Source organism: Vigna angularis, chromosome 1 (assembly GCF_016808095.1).
Source record: "Vigna angularis cultivar LongXiaoDou No.4 chromosome 1, ASM1680809v1, whole genome shotgun sequence".
Lineage (NCBI taxonomy): Eukaryota > Viridiplantae > Streptophyta > Magnoliopsida > Fabales > Fabaceae > Vigna > Vigna angularis.
In genome coordinates, this window is record NC_068970.1 from 38,946,998 (window position 1) to 38,965,808 (window position 18,811).

Sequence of the window (18,811 nt, forward strand, 5' to 3'; positions counted from 1 at the left end):
ATGTGTACACTAAAAAGAATATTTTCGCTTTTGGTACACACTATTTTTTTTTATAGTTTTACTCTTTTAATAATTTCATTCTAAATTTAAATAAAAATTTATTTCCAATTTTATATTTTTAATAATTATTTATAATATAAAATCCATTTACGGAATAAAAAATTATAACAATTATTTATAAGCTATAAAATAATTTTTATAAATTAAAAATTATATAATAATTTTTATTTTAATAATTAAAAATCATTTTTTAGTTTAATAGGAAAAATATTATTATTATTTTTACACGTGTTTGTACTTATTTTAATATTTTTATTATAAAAAAGAAAAATATAAATATGTGTTTACACTAATAATTTAATAAAATATTTACTATGATTAAGAGAAAATAAATTCACATGCGCTATCTAAATTTAAACAACTCCAAACTCAATTTTTATTTATTTTTTTATTTTTTTCTCTTTTCTCATTCCTCTTCTTTTTACTGCTGAGTCTAAACATAATACCACGCCCTAAATTCTCGTAATATATGATAGTTTCAATTTCACTGGTTGAGTTAGTCTTGTGTGTTTGTGCGGCGGTGTCTCCTTAGCTTTTTATTTTCCCCCCAATGTACGGTCATCCTTTCCCTTTCCGAGGTGGTCATCCGTCACCACCGCCGCACTCCGCCAATGCTCCAAACCCTGACAAGTTATTCCTGCAACCATCGCTGCCGCCGCAGTATCCTCTAAATGTCCCCAATCCCACCACCGGCTTCTTCCATCAGCCACCGCGATCTTTCTTATTCACCAACACCGCTCGGTCTTTCCCTCAGAACCCGCCTCCAAACCCTAAACTCGCAATTGACCACGCTGAGCGTGCCGCAGCCGCCGCCTTTAGCGCCGTCCTCGCTGCTGGTGGCTCAGTCTCGGCATGGGAGGTCTCCCAGACCACTCTTTCGATCCTCCAAGTCGATTCTTGGAACTCCTTGGGCATCAAAATGCAGCAAGTACCCTCCCTTCACCGCCTTATGATAACAGAAGGCAAGGTATGAATGTTATGTCATTTCATTTAATGTCACATCACTCGTTGGGAATATTCGGTTAAGAATTGATTGTTACATTAGGTGGATTAATGAAGTACTACTAATACTCTCTTCTAAGTGTCTCCAAAAGTAATAAAAAAATTTAGGCAATCCTGGAATATTGAATATCCGTCTCTTTTAGTCCTAATTTTATGTAAACTAGTAAAAAGTTTAAGGACCAATTTGAAGTGGTTTTGAATATTTGGCTGACTACTCAATGCGATTTCCACTGCTTCTAGGCCTATTTAGGTATTTTTATACTATTTTGGTACTTTTTGAGTAAGAAAGGGAGTTATTATGTATTGATTGATGTGCAGGTGAATGCTTTTGTCCATTGCTTTGTTGGGGTCCGGAGGGTCACTTCCTTGTATGATTTGGAAGTGGCAATATGCAAGAATGAGGGTGTTGATAACTTTGAAGCGCTAGGATTGGGACCTTTGTTGCATCATCCTTTGGTTATTCACTATTTCTCCCTTCACTCTGATGTAACCCAGGTGTTTAAAATAACGAGTGAGGAGATAATTCAGTTTTTGTGTGAGTTTTTGGATGCTTCTACTTGTGACAAAATTATTAAGGTTGAACAGTTTTTGGATTTTATTGCCAAGAAGCGATTGGTTAAATGCAAGGAATGGCTTGGGATTCGGATTCAGAACTTGGGGTATGTTATTTCTTGTTTCACTTACATGTTGGTTGAAGTGTATTGTTCATAAGTAGCATTAGAAAGATGAAGTGAACGTGTAATCTGTTGGAGATTTTTCATGTGATAATTATTTGATTTACGCTCCTCACTCACTAAAATTGATGACATGGGAGATTTGATATAATGCTAAGTAAACAAGTGCACTTAGTTAGCCAGCAAAATTCTTTATAGGTTTAATGCGTGGATCAAAATTTAATATTTATAGTATCAATGTTTATATTGGCATAATTTGCAAATGAATTATCTGGTTTAGCTCTCATGGAAGATTCTTCAGTCCATTCTCATAAACTAACGATGTCATGCTGAACACAGATTGACACGGGTAGTATTTTATATTTGCATCTTTGAATGTAACTTTTGGTCCAAATATTTTTAACTGGTTTTTGAAGTTGTTTTATTTCATACCTTCAAATTTTGGGATTCATACAAACTAATTCAGAATAAGCACTACAATTTGCTTCTTGCTGGATCAGAACCCTTTCTCTTGAAATTGTATTTTGCTGTGCTTTATAGCCTTTACTTTTTTGGGCAGTAGTTGTAATGTGACTTTTTTGCAATCTTGTTTATTAAGTAAGAGATATTGTTGTGTGTCTATTAGTAGCATTGTTTTTTTTTTCTTTTCTAGCTTTCTCCCTTGTCTTATTTTGTTCACGTCATGTCAATGCCAACAATCATATTCATATCTCCAATTTCCCCTTAAATTTCAGTGATTGAGACATCTTTTTGCTGGACTTATTTTATTGATAAGTATTGTAGTTTCAAATGTTCTGTATTGTGATTTGAGTATAATTTTTCTACACAAATATTTTTCTGAAGACCAAAAGTGTGCTTGGACAATTCACTATGGCAACATGCAGTTCTATTAGCAAACAATAATCACCTCCACAACCTTCTTAAAAAGCTCATGGAGTAGAGAAATAATTGCTTTTATGTTTTCTGGGGTTTTGTTCTCTGTTCTGTGTTGGATTTAGAGTGGCTTTCTTATCCAAATTAATGTTTTTATAATCACAGCATGCATATATCTGCTATAAGAGAAGCTAGAAATTCAGAGCAATCAACATTAGAGAAACACTTGAAGACCTTAAATTTGAAACGTTCTCTCTCTTCCTCTCAGAAAAAACAGTTAGATGAACGTTTTAATGCCATTACACAGCGCATTGAATGTTTTTCTCCTGTAAAAAAGTCTTTTTGTGGAAAGCATATAAGATTTATGTCATCAAGCTCCGAAGATGAAGATAGTGATTCTTCTGCAGCTGAACAAAGTAATAACATTATGGGTAACCAGTCAAACCCATCACCACAATTCACTAGAAGTTCAGAACGAGTAAGTAGTTGTCCTTACCCATCTGCAACTGAAGAGATGGTACGACTTGGGGTGAGGAGTGATATAAATTCTACAAGAAAGGAATTCTGTCAGCAACCAAGAAAGAAAAGGAAATTTGAAAATGTAACTTCTACAAGATCTGCTGCTTATAAGTTGCAAAAGAGAAACAGACTCGGACGTGGTGTAACCCCAATACATAATGGTAACAAAACAGACAAAACCAAGGTACCAATGAATATGGAAGGAGATCTTTCAATGACTGCTGATTCTTTGCATTTGTTTGTTGCAACCTGGAAGGAGGCATGTTTGGAGCGCACGGTTGATGAGGTATGTGTTAAAGATCACTCAAATAAGATGATACTTTTTTATGTTTTGCTAAATGGGGTAAAATAGTCAGAATGTTCAGTAAATAACTAGTCTTGGGGTCTCTGGGAGTCTTAGGCCCTAAGCAGGAAACAACCTAGGATTTTGTCAATTGAGCATTTTTTCTGTTTTTATATTATTGGGATGCCTGAGAAATTCATTTATATGGGAAATCTATTGCAAAATATTCAAATAGTTTACATTTTTCCTTCCCTCATGTTAACACATTTCTCTAATAAAAGCATGCACATTCTGGTTCTTTTTTTTGTGAAATTTTTACATCCCTTAATATCTTTCATCATTTACTACTTTATCAGCCTAAAATTTGCATGCACAGTGTATGTCATCTTGATAAGTGCTAATTTCTGTATCAAATGGGTAAAGATGAAAAAATATAAGTTAACAGCTAATATTGCTTTTGATGCATGATATTATACTTAAGATTGAAACTGTAAAATAATTCTAGAGGGCTTGATTGATCCCTCTCACAATCTTCTATTTATAAGAATAAATTGATACACAAATACATGATAAATAGGGTAATCCTAGACATAATATAATCATGATAAATAGGGTAACCCTTGACACACTATAATGATGATAAAATAGGATAAATATCCTAACACTTCCCCTCAAGCTGGAGCATACAAATTGTATGTACCAAGCTTGGAACAAATAAACTCAATCCGAGGACCCCTTAATGACTTGGTCAATACATCTGCGAGTTGATCGTTTGACCCAATAAACTCAGTACATATTTCTTTGGTCAACAACTTTTCACGAACAAAATGACAATCAATTTCTATATGTTTAGTCCTCTCGTGAAACACTGGATTTGATGCAATGTGGAGAGCAGCTTGATTGTCGCAATACATCTTCATAGTATGGATGTCACAAAATTTAACCTCTTGAAGGAATTGTTTCACCCATATAAGTTCACATGTTAGTGATGCCATTGCCCTATACTCGGCTTCCGCGGTTGATCGAGCTACTACATTCTGTTTCTTACTTTTCCATGAAATAATGTTTCCTCCCAGAAAAACACAATATCCTGTTGTAGACCGTCTATCAATAGGTGAACCTGCCCAATCTGCATCACAATACCCAGAGACATGAATGCTTCCTTTATCTTCATATAACAATCCTTGCCCGGGAGCCTTCTTTACATACCTTAGAATGCGAATGAGAGCATTCCAATGGTCAATACATGGAGCCTGCATGAACTGACTAACCACTCCAACTGCAAAGGATAGATCTGGCCTTGTAATAGTGAGATAAATCAGTTTGCCAACCAGCCTCCTATACCTCTCTGGATCGGAGAATAATTCACCTTCTTCTGTCCTTAATTTCTGGTTTGGGTCCATGGGACTGTCTACCGGTCTACAATCAATCATGCCTGTTTCTTGTAATATATCAAGAGCATACTTCCTTTGGGAGATTACAACTCTATCTTTTGATTGCGCTACTTCAATGCCTAAGAAATATTTGAGACTTCCAAGATCCTTGGTTTGAAAATGTCTACACAAGTACTCTTTTAGTTGAGATATTCCAACAGCATCATTTCCTGTAATGACAATATCATCAACATATACTATTAAGTAAACACATTTCCCGAGAGAAGAATGACAATAAAAAACTGAATGGTCTGCTTCACTGCGTTTTAGCCCAAATTTTTGAACAATGGAGCTAAACTTTCCAAACCAAGCACGTGGGGATTGCTTGAGGCCATATAGAGATCGATGCAATTTGCATACCATACCAGACTCCCCCTGAGCAACAAACCCTGGAGGTTGCTCCATATAAACTTCTTCCTCAAGATCACCATGTAGGAAGGCATTCTTGATATCCAATTGATGAAGTGGCCAGTGACGAATGGCTGCCATGGCAAAGAAGAGACGAATAGTAGTCATCTTGGCTACAGGAGAGAAAGTGTCACAATAATCAAGACCATAAACCTGAGTGTAACCTTTTGCAACAAGCCGAGCTTTGAGCCGATCAATTTCACCATCAGGGCCAACTTTAACTGCATACACCCATCGACAACCAACCGCCTTTTTTCCTGGGGGAAGGGGCACCAGCTCCCAAGTATTACTGTGGTCAAGAGCCTGCATTTCTGCAATCATAGCTTGTCGCCATCCAGGATGATCAAGTGCTTCTTTCACATTCTTGGGTATAACAACAGAGGACACTGAGGATAAAAGAGAAAAATAGGAGGGCGACAATCGATGATAGCTTAGAAAATTATAAATGGGATGAGGGTTCCGAGTGGAACGAGTACCTTTTCTGAGGGCAATAGGCCATGCTGAATCATTTGCACCAGGAGGCGTGGGAGGAGGTGACGAGGGAGAAGAATCTGAAGTAGGAGATTCACCATTGTCTTGGGGAGGTGGACTATCCATTGGGGCCCTGTGTGGGATGATCTCAGTATGTGGAGAAACAGGTGTAGAAGGATTGTGATCATGACTGGGAATGACAGAGACAGTGGAGCTATTTGACTCAACCATTGGAATAGGAAGGACCTGCTGGAGGATAGAAACATCCTGAACAGATGGAGAGAAGTAAGGAGTCTGTTCAAAGAATGTGACATTGGCAGACATGTAATACTTCTTAGTTTCAGGAGAGTAACACCGATATCCTTTTTGAAGTCGAGAATAGCCTAAGAAGACACATTTGAGAGCGCGAGCGGAGAGTTTGTCTAGACCTGGAGACATGTCATGAACAAAACATACACAGCCAAACACTCGGGGAGATGTATGAAAGAGAGGATCATTAGGAAACAAAATGGAGAAAGGGACTTTATTATCAAGAGAGGAGGAGGGCATCCTATTAATAAGATAACATGCAGTTAAGATGGCATCCCCCCAGTGATGGACAGGAATATGGGCACCAAGCAAAAGGGTACGAGCAGTTTCAACCAAGTGTCTATTTTTTCGTTCTGCTATACCATTTTGCTGTGGTGTATGAGGACAAGTAGACTGATGTAAGATACCATGGGAACTCAAGATGGCAGAAAAGGAGGATGAAAAATACTCTTTGGCATTATCACTTCTTAATATTTTGATTACTTGACCAAATTGATTCTTGATTTCATTCAAAAAGGATGTAAAGATAGCTAACAATTCAGAACGATTTTTCATAAGATAAACCCAAGTACATCTTGAATATTCATCAATAAAGGTAACAAAATAGCTATAACCAAAGGAGGAGATACGACTAGGTCCCCATATATCAGAATGGATGATGGAAAAACTAGAATTACATATTGATTGAGACCTTTTAGGAAAGGAAGATCTAACATGTTTTCCTAATTGACATGACTCACATTCTAAGGTTTGGAGACCACTAAGTTCAGGACACATCTTTTTTAATTTGGACAAATGAGGATGGCCAAGTCGATCATGTAGCACTTTAGGATTAAGAGCAGCAACACAAGACACCCTTGGACGAGATCCAAAATGGTATAATCCGCCAGCTTCATATCCTTCTCCAATCTGTCTCCCCGAACCACGCTCCTGTATAACAAAAGATTTATGATCAAAGGTTATTGAACAATTTAACATTTTAGTCAACTGGCTTAAGGAAATTAAATTAAAAGGACAATTAGGGACAAAAAGGACTGAGTTGAGATTGAGGGAGGGAGACAAAGAAACATGACCGACTCCTTTGGAAGAAGTTTTAGATCCATTTGCAAGGGTTATGAAATGAGGTTTTTCTCGAAAGGAAATAGATGAGAACAAAGAGGTATTACCAGAAATGTGATCAGAAGCACCTGAGTCAATTACCCATGAATTTTGACATTCCATAGATTGAGAAACGCAGGCTGTTGATGTATTGGGAGATTGAGATGGTTGTGCCAAGCTGTTAGACTTTAACCTTAAATACTCTTGATATTCATCCTCAGAAAACATAGAAGTAGAGGTTTCAGTTTTCAAAGTGGAAGTTTCAGTCTTCGAAATATTGGCGGTTTTGGAAGGGAAACCATGTAAGGAGTAGCAATTCTCTTGAGTATGACCCATCCTTTTACAATATGTGCATTGAGTACGTCCCCGACCTCCTCGTCCTCCTCCTCTAGTGCCACGTCCTCCTCTTCCTCGTGTGGCAACCATGACAGATGGTTCCACTAGTTCATGCGCTTCTTGAGTTTGAGATACCGGGACACGCAGAAGGCGAGTGGTCAATGTTTCCATAGAGGGGACCTCATGACTAGTTAGAAGTTGATCTCTGAGATGATCAAAATCGGGATGTAGGGCACGAAGGATCAACACCATGTAGAATTTGTCTAGTTTCTTTTTTTATATCCTCTAATGGATCTACTTCCAAAAACATCCTAAGTTCTTCGACAGCAGATTGGGCTTCAGTCATGAAGGACACCATATCATGGTCTGCCATTTTAAGAGATGCAAGTTTATTCGTAGTGTCATAGAGACGTTGAATATCGTTGGCATAAATGCTTTGGGCTTTCTTCCAAAAGGAGTGACAAGTTTTGAAAGCCCTCAAAGATACAAAAAGTTTGGGTTCCACTGATTGCCATAACAGGGCACACAACTGGAAATCTGCTTGTTTCCACTGATCAGCTTTTTCAGTAGGCACATGGCTTCCATCTCGCTCAAGGTGGTCATAATGCCCTTGGCCAAGGAACCACATTTCAACGGCAGCAGACCATGATAGATAATTTTTTCCATTTAGCTTCTCGGAGGTAATTGATGGACTTCCAGAGAAGGAAAGAGTACTGCCAGACGCCATTTCTGAAGAAGACGAATAGTACTAACGAAGAACAAGAAAACCCTAAGGGTTTAGACGAAGGAAACTTTGACAGTGATGGACGACGGTGGCCGGCAATGGCGGGCGGTGGCCGGACGGTGGCCGGAGACGGTGGCCGGACGGTGGCCGGCGACGGCCGACGGTGGCCGACGGTTGACGGTGGCCGGCGGCGGGCAGCGGCGGGCAGCGGCGGGCGACAAAGAACTGTGGCGCCGGACAAATATATATTACGAGACAGAAACCAGAGCGGGATCGACCCGCTCTGATACCAACTTAAGATTGAAACTGTAAAATAATTCTAGAGGGCTTGATTGATCCCTCTCACAATCTTCTATTTATAAGAATAAATTGATACACAAATACATGATAAATAGGGTAACCCTAGACACAATATAATCATGATAAATAGGGTAATCCTAGACATAATATAATCATGATAAATAGGGTAACCCTTGACACACTATAATGATGATAAAATAGGATAAATATCCTAACAATTATGTTTTTAAATTTTCTAATTTTTGCTGGTTTTTACCAAAGTATTTTCATTTTAGTTGTTTCTAATGGTATGCAGCTGTTGAAGCAGTTAATTAGTTTTTTGTTGCTTGCTGTATTTTTTTTTTCCTTTAGAAAAGTAAAATACACTATTTTCAGGACCATATGCAAAGACCAAAGATCTCATAGTTGTATAATTTTTGAATAGAAAAAGATCACCTTGTGCTGACATACAAACAAGTTGGATAGACTATTATTTTTGTTTTTGTGAAGTGGATTTGTGCAGAGAGTTTGAACCAATTTATCATTATAGCGGTTGTTTTTGGAGGATTATTGAATTAAATTTATTTATTTGTTTTATTATGGAGTGATTTGGTTGTTGCCTTTACATGGAGAGCAATGCCAGCTTTGAAATATATTTTCTTACTGTCCTCTCATTACTTCATTGGGATGATGTAGTCTCCTTGGCATCTTCGTATGTGTCACCTTAGTTGTTCATATTATGAGATGTCAATTTGGTTTTTTCTCATTCAATTAATGTTTTCCTTCTCTTTGATCCCTTTCCACCCAAGGATGGCTTATCCATGTATGCTGTACTTCTTCTTCAACTTCAATGAACTTCTTTTAGGGAAACAAATACTCTTCTATGAATATTTATTCATCAACTTCAGCTAGGAATCGTTTTTGCATAAGTATACTTGTTTTAGATATGTGTAACATAGGTGTAACAGTCCTTGATTCACAATTAATATGTAGGTTTTCGACAGGATGCTTCAATTCTATAAAGTAAAACACTGTCGTTGGAAGAGAACAAGGAGAATAAAAAATCTGTTCTCATCAGATCCTTTCATTGGGTTACTGAATGTTGCTGTAAGCTTCCTTTTATTCATTCTTGTTAGATATATTATCTTTATTTTTTATCTTTAGTTAGTTTATTATTATTTCTTATTTGTATTTTGGGCTTAGTCTATATTTCTTCTATTATAAATAGAGTACCTTATGTGTATATTTAATACAAGGGAGATTAATCCCATACATAGTTTTCCCTATATTCAATATGGTATCTAGAACCTAAGGTTGACTTAGTGAAGAAGGAAGATCCCGACGACGTCGAAGACTCTTCAGACGAAGAAAGGTTCACCTTTCCTTTGTACCTATCAATACCCCTTCCATGAAGTTTCACCTTGTCCTCAAGGTGAAAAGCAGGGAACTCTGTATTGGTGGTTGTTGCAGATTCCCAACTATTTTCAATGGATGGTAGGTGTTGCCACTTAAGCAAAACTTCCAAATCTCTCGTTGGAGACGTGCGAACATCGAGCAACTCCTCTGGATAGACCTCTAACATCAATTGTTCTGTAAGTGTAGGTGGAAGAGGTTGAACTAGAATGGTTGGTTGGACAGTGCGCTTGAGGAGGGAGACATAAAAGACCGGGTGAATTCTGCCATGAGTAGGGAGGTCCAACTTATAAGCTACAGGTCCTATGCATTCCTGGACTATATAAGGACCATAAAATTTGGGTCTAAGCTTCTCATTTGGTTTGTTAGTCAGCAATTTCAGACGATAGGGTTGCAACTTAAGATACACCCAATCACCCACTTGGAACTCCACCTCCCTTCGATGTTTATTAGCCTGTTTCTTGTCTGTTCCTGGGCTTTGCATAAATTTTCCTTCAGCTCCCTTAATATCTCATCCCATTCTTGTTGTAATTGATTCACACTTTGCACTTTTGATGGGATAGTAGAACGTCTGAGCAACAAAGGAGGGTCACGACCATAGAGAGCCTTAAAAGGGGACATCTTAGTAGAACTATTGTAGTTAGTATTAAACCAGAATTTTGCCCAAGACAACCACTGGGATGTGTACCAGTCATGCAACGTAAATAAGTCTCTAGGCAGCGATTAACCACCTTTGTTTAGCCATCAGATTGGGGATGATATGCAGTGCTGAACCTGAGTTTTATATCAGCTTGTTTAAGCAATTCTTTCCAAAAATTGCTTAAGAAAATATTGTCTCTATCGGAGACAATTGTAAAGGGAAACCCATGAAGTCTTACTATTTCTTTAATAAATAATTGAGCGACTTGTGTTGTTGTAAAGGGTGAGCAAGTGCCAAAAAGTGAGCATACTTCATGAGTCTATCCACCACCACGAGGATGGTGTCTTTCCCTTTGACTTTAGGCAGGCCCCCAATGAAATCCATAGAGATGTCAGACCAAACTTGAGTGGGAATGGGTAGAGGTTGTAATTAGCGTGCTGGAGCAAGTGTTTCAACTTTGTTTCGTTGACAAACTTCACACTGTTGGACCCACTCTTTAATATCTTTTTTCATACCCTCCAAATAAAGGAACCCCCGCGATCCTTTTAAATGTCTGAAAATAACCACTATGGCCACATGTAGGAGACTCATGCATCTCTTTAATTATAGCAGACAAACTGGAAGATATTTTCGGTAACACTAATTTTCCTTTGTAGAACAACCTACCCTTCCGTAACTCTAACCCTCATGAGATGAAGGGTCCAACAGTAAATCCTGGATCAGGGCCATTAAACCTACATCCTGTTGTGATTCTTCCTCCCAAGAGCCCTATTGCTCTAGTAGGAGGATAGAAATGGCCTTAAAACATTCCCTGCGAGACAAGGCATCTGCCACTTAATTGTCTTTGCCAGGTCTAAACCCTATCTCAAAGTCAAACCCGAGAAGCTTGGAAGCCCACTTAAACTGCTCCTCTGTTAACAACCTCTGGTCTGTGAGAAACTTTAGGCTTTTATGGTCTGTGAGTATGATGAAATGGCTGCCCATGAGTTAATGTTTCCACTTTCTAATGGCCTGGACTATGGCCATTAATTCCTGTTCATAGACAGACTTTTGCTGTCCTCTTTCTTGTAAGGCTTGACTCCAAAAAGTAAATGATTTAGACAACCCCTATACCTTTGCTGGAAGCATCTATTTCCAAAGTAAATGATTTAGAAAAATCAGGGATTGCCAAAACAGGTAACTGGGAAACAACCTTCTTCAACTCTTCAAAGGCCTGCTGCGCCTTTGCTGTCCAATGGAACCCCTATTAAGATAACAGTTGAGTTAGAGGTTGGCAATCTTACCATAGTCTTTGACAAAACGTTTGTAATAACTTGTGGGACCCAAAAATCCCCTTAAAGCCTTGGGATTCCGCGGCACTGGCCAATTATCCATCGCCTCAACTTTCTGTGGGTTTGTTGCCACCCCTTGTTGTGAAATAGTATGGCCCAGATATTCCAGTTGCAGTTGGCCAAAGACACGCTTGTTCTTGTTTAGCTTCAATTTGTGTTGATGCAGCACCCCAAAAAACCTCTGTTAGGTGGGTCACATGAGCAGCTAAATTTGGATTGTAGATCAAAATATCATCGAAGAAGACAAGGACAAATTTCCTAAGAAAAGGCTGGAGTATTCGATTCATCAAAGCCTGAAAGGTTGTTGGCACCCCTTGCTGTGAAATAATATGGCCTAGATATTCCAGTTGCAGTTGGTCAAAGACACACTTGTTCTTGTTGAGCTTCAATTTGTGTTGATGCAACACCCCAAAAAACCTCTGTTAGGTGGGTCACATGAGCAACTAAGTTTGGATTGTAGATCAAAATATTATCGAAGAAGACAAGGACAAATTTCTTAAGAAAATGATGGAGTATTCGATTCATCAAAGCCTGAAAGGTTGCTGGCACATTGGTCAGTCCAAAAGGCATGACTAGGAATTCATCATGGCCTTCATGAGTGTGGAAAGCAATTTTCTCAATATCCTCTTTACGCATCAAAATCTGGTGGTAACTAGATTTTAAATCCAGCTTAGAAAATATGGTTGCGCTTGCCAATTCATCCAACAACTCCTCTATCACAGGAATGAGAAACTTGTTGGGAATGGTGACCTTGTTTAGAGCCCTATAATTGACGCAAAACCTCCATCCTCCATCTTTCTTGTTGACCAAAATAATGGGGCTAGAATAAGGATTGATGCTAGGCCTAATAACTCCCTCTTGTAACATTTCCTGGACCAACCTCTCAATCTCTTTGCTGATGAGAGTACTTGTAGGTCCGCAAAGTAGGGATAGCAACGCCCTCTTGTAAGTGGATAGAATGATCATGTTCTCTGCTAGGGGTAATCCCTCTATCTCTTGAAAAATGTCCTCATTGACTGCCAAAATTGATAGAACTTATGGTGGTACTAGAACAGTCCCAGAGTCCTTAATTTCTTTCCACTTGATAACAAAACACGCCCCTTGCTGCCTAAAATCTTGCCATAAAAATTTTAAAGAGGATTCTGATCTAGACAATGTGGGATCTCCCCTTAAAACATGTTCCTGCGGCCCTTTCCCTATTTACAAACGTAAGTTGCTAAAGTCAGCCCGAACTTCCCCAAGGGATGCCAACCATTCCAACCCCAACACAATATCTGCACCTCCCAATGAGAAAATAAAGAAATCTTGTTGAATCTTCAACCCTTGAATCTCTAGAATGAACCCTTGGCACTTCCCTTGGCAAGGCACCTTTTTCCCATCCCCTACTTTTCAACCATATATGGTAGGGTTGGATGTTGTTGCAGCCCACATTTGGTAATCAATTCTTGTGAAATGAAGTTGTGAGATGCGCCACAATCAATCAAGATCACCACTTTTTCATTGCCAATCATTCCCCATAATTTCCATGATTTTTTTGTAGTGAGCCCAGCCATTGTGCATTGGGATAATTGCAAAATTTCTGTAGTGTCCTCTCCTTCCGCTGGCATGGGTATAATGTCCTAGCCACCTTCCAAATTCTGTCTTCATCAGAAATCAGCAACATATGAAGCTGTTTGTTCCTGCAGGTATGATTTGGACCAAATTTCTCATCACACCTGAAACACAAGCCTTTTTTTATCCTATCTTGCAGCTCTTCGGGAGATAACTTCTTGAAGGGTGCTCTCTTTTGTTGGAGTCCAGATGCAGAACTGCTAACAATACTCACAAAGCCACTGCCTTTGCCTCCTCCCCTGGATGAATTGGAAAACTCGACTGCACTTCCTCCCTCCAAAGAATGACTCCTAGTTTGTGGCAGGGGTCTGAAGTTAGTATTAGATCGCTCACCATCAAAGATCCTCCCTTGGAAGTGATTTGAACCTTTTCCTCCACCATTAGAGCCTTCATCATTAATTCAGCAAGGCTCTTGAGCTCATACAACTTAACCTTCGCATTTATTTTGTCCTTCAATCCATTCAGAAAAAGGCCAGTCAAATAATCCTGCCTTATACCTTCAAGAACCCCGCATATTGGTCAAATTGTTCATTATACTCTCCCACCCACCCAATTTGCCTAAGCCCAATCAAGACTTCAAAAGGATTTTGAAGCATTGTTGGTTGGAATCGTTGAACAACCGCCTCTTTGAAAGCCTCCCATGTGGGATTCGGATAGCAAGTCTCCCACCACTAGAACCAATTCAGGGCTTTGCCTTACAAAGCTACCATAACAACCCTCATCTTCTCCTCCTCATTGACATCTTTCAACCGGAAATATTTCTCTAACCGGTTAGTCCAGCCATAAGCATATTCTCCTCCAAAAACAGGAATATCTAGCTTCCTCCATTTTCCCCCAATCACTCCTGAACGTCCACTTGCAGTCCGTCATTCATTACTGCCTTCCTTAGCAACATAAACACTATCTGTTGTTTGTTTATCAGAGGATGTGAAACGTTCAACCAACCCTGACAGCCTTGTAATCATTTCCTCCAACATGTGGAACCTTCTCTGGTTTTCATGTTCCTATTCTTGCACTAGGCGCTCCAAACCATCCAATCTTGCCTCCATTCTCATATTGACCATGTCGCACAACCACTACAACACCAGGAAAGTGACTCTGAATACCGATGATAGGTATTGCAGACTTATATGAATCAACTTGGCTAAACTGTAAACTATTATATACAATTCACTGAGTTTCCTCTAAAGAGAGGACCCAAAACAACATACAACTTTCTGGTTATTAGAGAGAACCAAACTCTCCCTCCCTAACCTTCACAAGTTACAAAATAATGATAGAAACTGCTAAAACTGTCCATTCTGACTTTATAGAAGTCAGATGTAACTTACTACAGACAAATAACTACCTTATAGACAGTTAAAATTGTCTGTCATACAATAACCTAACTCATACAGTTTTTCTTTTGCTGTAAACCTTCCCTTTGTACCTATCACTTATTCTGATCTCTGGAGATATAGAATGCTATCACTATGACCTTTCTTGACATCATCTTTGTCGTAAGCATAGTAGGTCAATTTTTATACTCTCCATATCAACACCATTAAGATTCACATGTACGGATCCTAAAGTATATCAAGAAGACTTCTATGTGCCAGAATTTGGTTATGATTTGATCCACTTGGCATCTCTCTACTGGACAATTGATTACAACAACTACCCTCAATAATTGTCTTGTTGGGAATCAAACTCATGACCTTGTTTTTGATACCAATTGTTGTTTTTAGTGCTTACTAGTAGGCTGAAAGATATACCTTATAGTCAAGGCATAACTTATCACTGAAGGGTGTAGCAACACAAGTGCCATGATTCGTGTTGATTTGATCCACTTGGCCTTTGGTACATGATAATTGATGCATTTCACAACAACCTCAATAGTAGTGGTGACATAGCACATATAACAATGATGGTGGTTGTTTTCGTGGCAATGAAAATTAAAATTCCAAGAACAGGAGCTTTGATATTAAGTTGAACTCTGTAAGGAAATATAGAGATATTTTATTGGTAACCATAATGCACATTGTTCTCTCATCACCCCTTTATTTGTAACAACCAAATGTTCTATAATAAGAAAATAAAAATATGTTGAAATAAATAGGAAGACTTTAAAGATATTTTCCCCTAATCAATATGAAGGTATCAAGAATATTTTTATTTTAATAAAGTGCTATATACAACAGCAAGGTTATTGATTTACTTACTAGAATTATTTAAGAATATCTTTAGAGCTTGTCCTATTCTTTGGTTGCAGGTATTTGATAGTTTTAGGATTTCACAGCTTTTTGGGATCAATGGTTGAAAAGATTTTTGGTGTTGATGTTTTTGTTTTCCCCTTTCTTGCACATGTTAGCTAGTATTTCTCATTATTCATAATGCATTAGTTTACATGCTAATATTTATATTCTCTATTATTAGTGTTATATCTGAGCCAGTTTTTATTTTTATTTAACTTTGTACTAGTTATGCCACTTCTGCACTGCTCTGTGCTCTTTATTTTCAGTTGTTCATGGCTATTTGGAGGTTACACTGTTTTGTAATCATCAATAACGGTTTTGTAACCGTATGTAACTGTCTTTTCCTTTTTTCCTATTTGTAACGTGTAAAACACTTTTTTGAGTGACAATGTACTACATTAATTTTCTGTACGTTCACCCCAGTCACAACACTGCATATTCATTTGTTCAGATTATGCCTTTTCTTTTTTTTTGGTCAAACTCTAATATCTATTAATATTGCTGGTTTATGTGTCTTCTTTATGGAACATATATAGGCTTCTTGGTAAAAATGTATATCATCATATGTTGAAATTTTCTCACTCTTCAATGCTTTAGGTTTCATCTATCAAGTCTGGAATGAGGAACAACATGTATGATACCTTCCAAGATATCATTGATAATGAATTAAGTAACTCCCCAACCAAGCGGTCTACTGAACATGAGACTATTGCTGTTGGACCATGCCTGGAGAAAGTGCCAGTCATAACAATGGATAACATAGAGAATGCAAAGTGTGAGTGTTTTTCCTTTAATTGAAGCTTTGGTGGACATATTTTGTAATTATATTCTAATATTGACAACCTGTACCTTTATACTTCAGTTTCCATAACTAGTCAAAATCACACATACTGCAATGAATTGCACTTGGAACTTAATACAGCTTAATCTGCTGAGTATTTTATATGCATAATTTTATATTGGAGTTGTATCTTAATGATTTAAAATCTATTTGATGAGAACTTTAGAAGTTTAATTTCTTTTCTTTTAAATTTCCAAGGATATGAGCATTATTGTGCTACTTTTTTTTTGGTAGTTTTCCTTATTATGTATGTGATCTTTTATATTGTTGGTGACATGGAAACTTCATTATTGGATGTCACAGGTATTTCTTCTGGTGATGTCATCAGAAAAATTGGAACTTATTTTGACCATGACAATGAGATAAATAGAGTTAGTAGCGACTCACTTATGCAATACAGAATTATGTTGTTGAGGAAGTTTTGCAGCTGTGAAAATTGGTTGGCCATGGAATTTGGTATTAAAAGCTTCGATTCTCTTGGTTATGGAGATTTCATATCATTCCTGGAGAAGCACATTAACGAGTTGCCTCATGAGCTACTGAAGCTGTTTGATGGCAATAGATGTGAAAATTTCCCTTTTGGGGCCTGCATGTCTACAAATCAATTGACTGCTCTAGTATCTCAGGCTCTTAGTACTTTGTGGGAGAATGAAATAGTAACCAAACAAATGCTATCCATGCTGCTTACGAGGCAGTTCCCTTCAATTATGTTTGATGTTCCTCCAAATGGCTCTCTAGTGAATCTGCTGAATGCTGTTCAGGGGCATAAATCTTGTGTGACTTCAAAATGTGTTGTATTTTCGGCAACCATTACAGGAAAGAACTATAATGGAGAGTCATCAAGTGATCGAGATAATAATTGGTCAGAAATGATGACTAATAGGTCTGAGACCAGCCATGCAAAAAAAAATGAAAATGTTATGGCAAAAAATGCTATTGAACTCTTTCTCAAGTCTCCAATGTTGTCTGATTTGAGCAAGTGGTCTCATTGGGATCTTAGGTTTGCTCCCTTTCTAGGCCCACTAATATCATGGTTGTTGGATGATGTAAATACCCAGGAATTATTGTGTTTAGTTACCAGAGATGGAAAGGTGATACGGTTAGATCATTCTGCGTCCTTGGACTCTTTCCTGGAGGCCGCACTTCAAGGATCCTCTTTCCAAACTGCAGTGCATTTGCTGTCTCTGATCTCACTTGTAGGGGGGGAAAAATATGTTCCATTGTCACTTTTAAAATGCCATGCTTGTCATGCATTTGAAGTTATGTTCAGAAACACTGTTGAAGATGTTAGTGATGATGAGAATGCTCTCAATCAGTCTGTGGAAGCATTAAGTAAAACAAAAATTTTAACTGAAATTTCAAATGCTAAAATGGGAAGTGAGTTTAGCAAACACATACGGAAAGTGAGTAAAGTTGCATCCATTCTGTCAAGGTTTGTGCTTGATTGTCTTGGTTACTTACCAGCAGAATTTCACAGTTTTGCTTCTGACTTGTTGCTTTCTGGAATGCAATCTGTTTTCAAGAATGCTGCTTCAGCTATTTTATGTGAATGCAGCAATATCGAGCAACGTTTCATGCTTCATGAAATAGGATTATCTTTGGGTATTTCTGAATGGATAAATGATTACCATTCATTTATTTCAAACAACACTTCTGACATTCATTGTACTCAAGTGTCATGCTTAAAAGATGCCAAAACTGATATAAATGCAAGGGGTGATATAAATGCAAGGGGTCTTGACCAATATACTTTGGAGAAGTCTCCTATTCCTGAAGCAAATATTGAGGTCACTGGAACAGTTGATCAAGAAAAACCTAACCAGGAATCTGACACTTGCTGCCTGGGAAATTCATTTCAAAATGTTGCAGATGTGGATGCTCCACTGCTTATTGAATCCATCAGGCGGGATGAATTTGGCCTAGATTCAAGTCTTTCTGATATTGATACTTCAATGTTGAAGAAGCAACATGCCCGGTTAGGGAGAGCACTGCATTGCCTTTCACAAGAACTATATTCTCAAGATTCACATTTTATTCTTGAGTTGGTGAGAATAATGCTTTAATGTTTTATCTTCTGATTATTAATAATGGAGAAATGGAGGATATTTGTGATTCGTTGTTATTCCTTTCTTATTATTGTTCGTAAATACTATGTGCTGAATATCTAAGATGAAAGCTTCAACATTATTACCTGATAGATGAGTTTCACTTTTTACATTACCTTAGAAGTTGAATTTTGTTGGGAATGGATAAAAATAATATCTAATATAGA

The 18,811-nt window shown here is 37.9% G+C and overlaps 1 protein-coding gene across 4 annotated transcripts in view; it reads left to right on the forward strand.

Annotated features, from left to right (window-relative positions):
• The first annotated feature begins 508 nt into the window (after positions 1-508).
• LOC108342816 (protein NO VEIN) overlaps positions 509-18,811 on the forward strand; it is a 35,103-nt gene continuing 16,800 nt past the window's right edge. For 2 of the 4 annotated variants that reach the window (XM_017580642.2, XM_052871506.1), the window contains exons 1-6: positions 509-1,027; positions 1,381-1,721; positions 2,775-3,414; positions 9,463-9,576; positions 16,296-16,473; positions 16,843-18,584. In XM_017580642.2, coding sequence (XP_017436131.1) covers positions 611-1,027; positions 1,381-1,721; positions 2,775-3,414; positions 9,463-9,576; positions 16,296-16,473; positions 16,843-18,584 — 3,432 coding nt within the window. In that variant the 5' untranslated portion in view covers positions 509-610. Of the gene's footprint in view, positions 1,028-1,380; positions 1,722-2,774; positions 3,415-9,462; positions 9,577-16,295; positions 16,474-16,842; positions 18,585-18,811 lie in introns of those variants that run through there. The other 2 variants (XM_052871505.1, XM_017580651.2) reach the window with 2 other exon arrangements.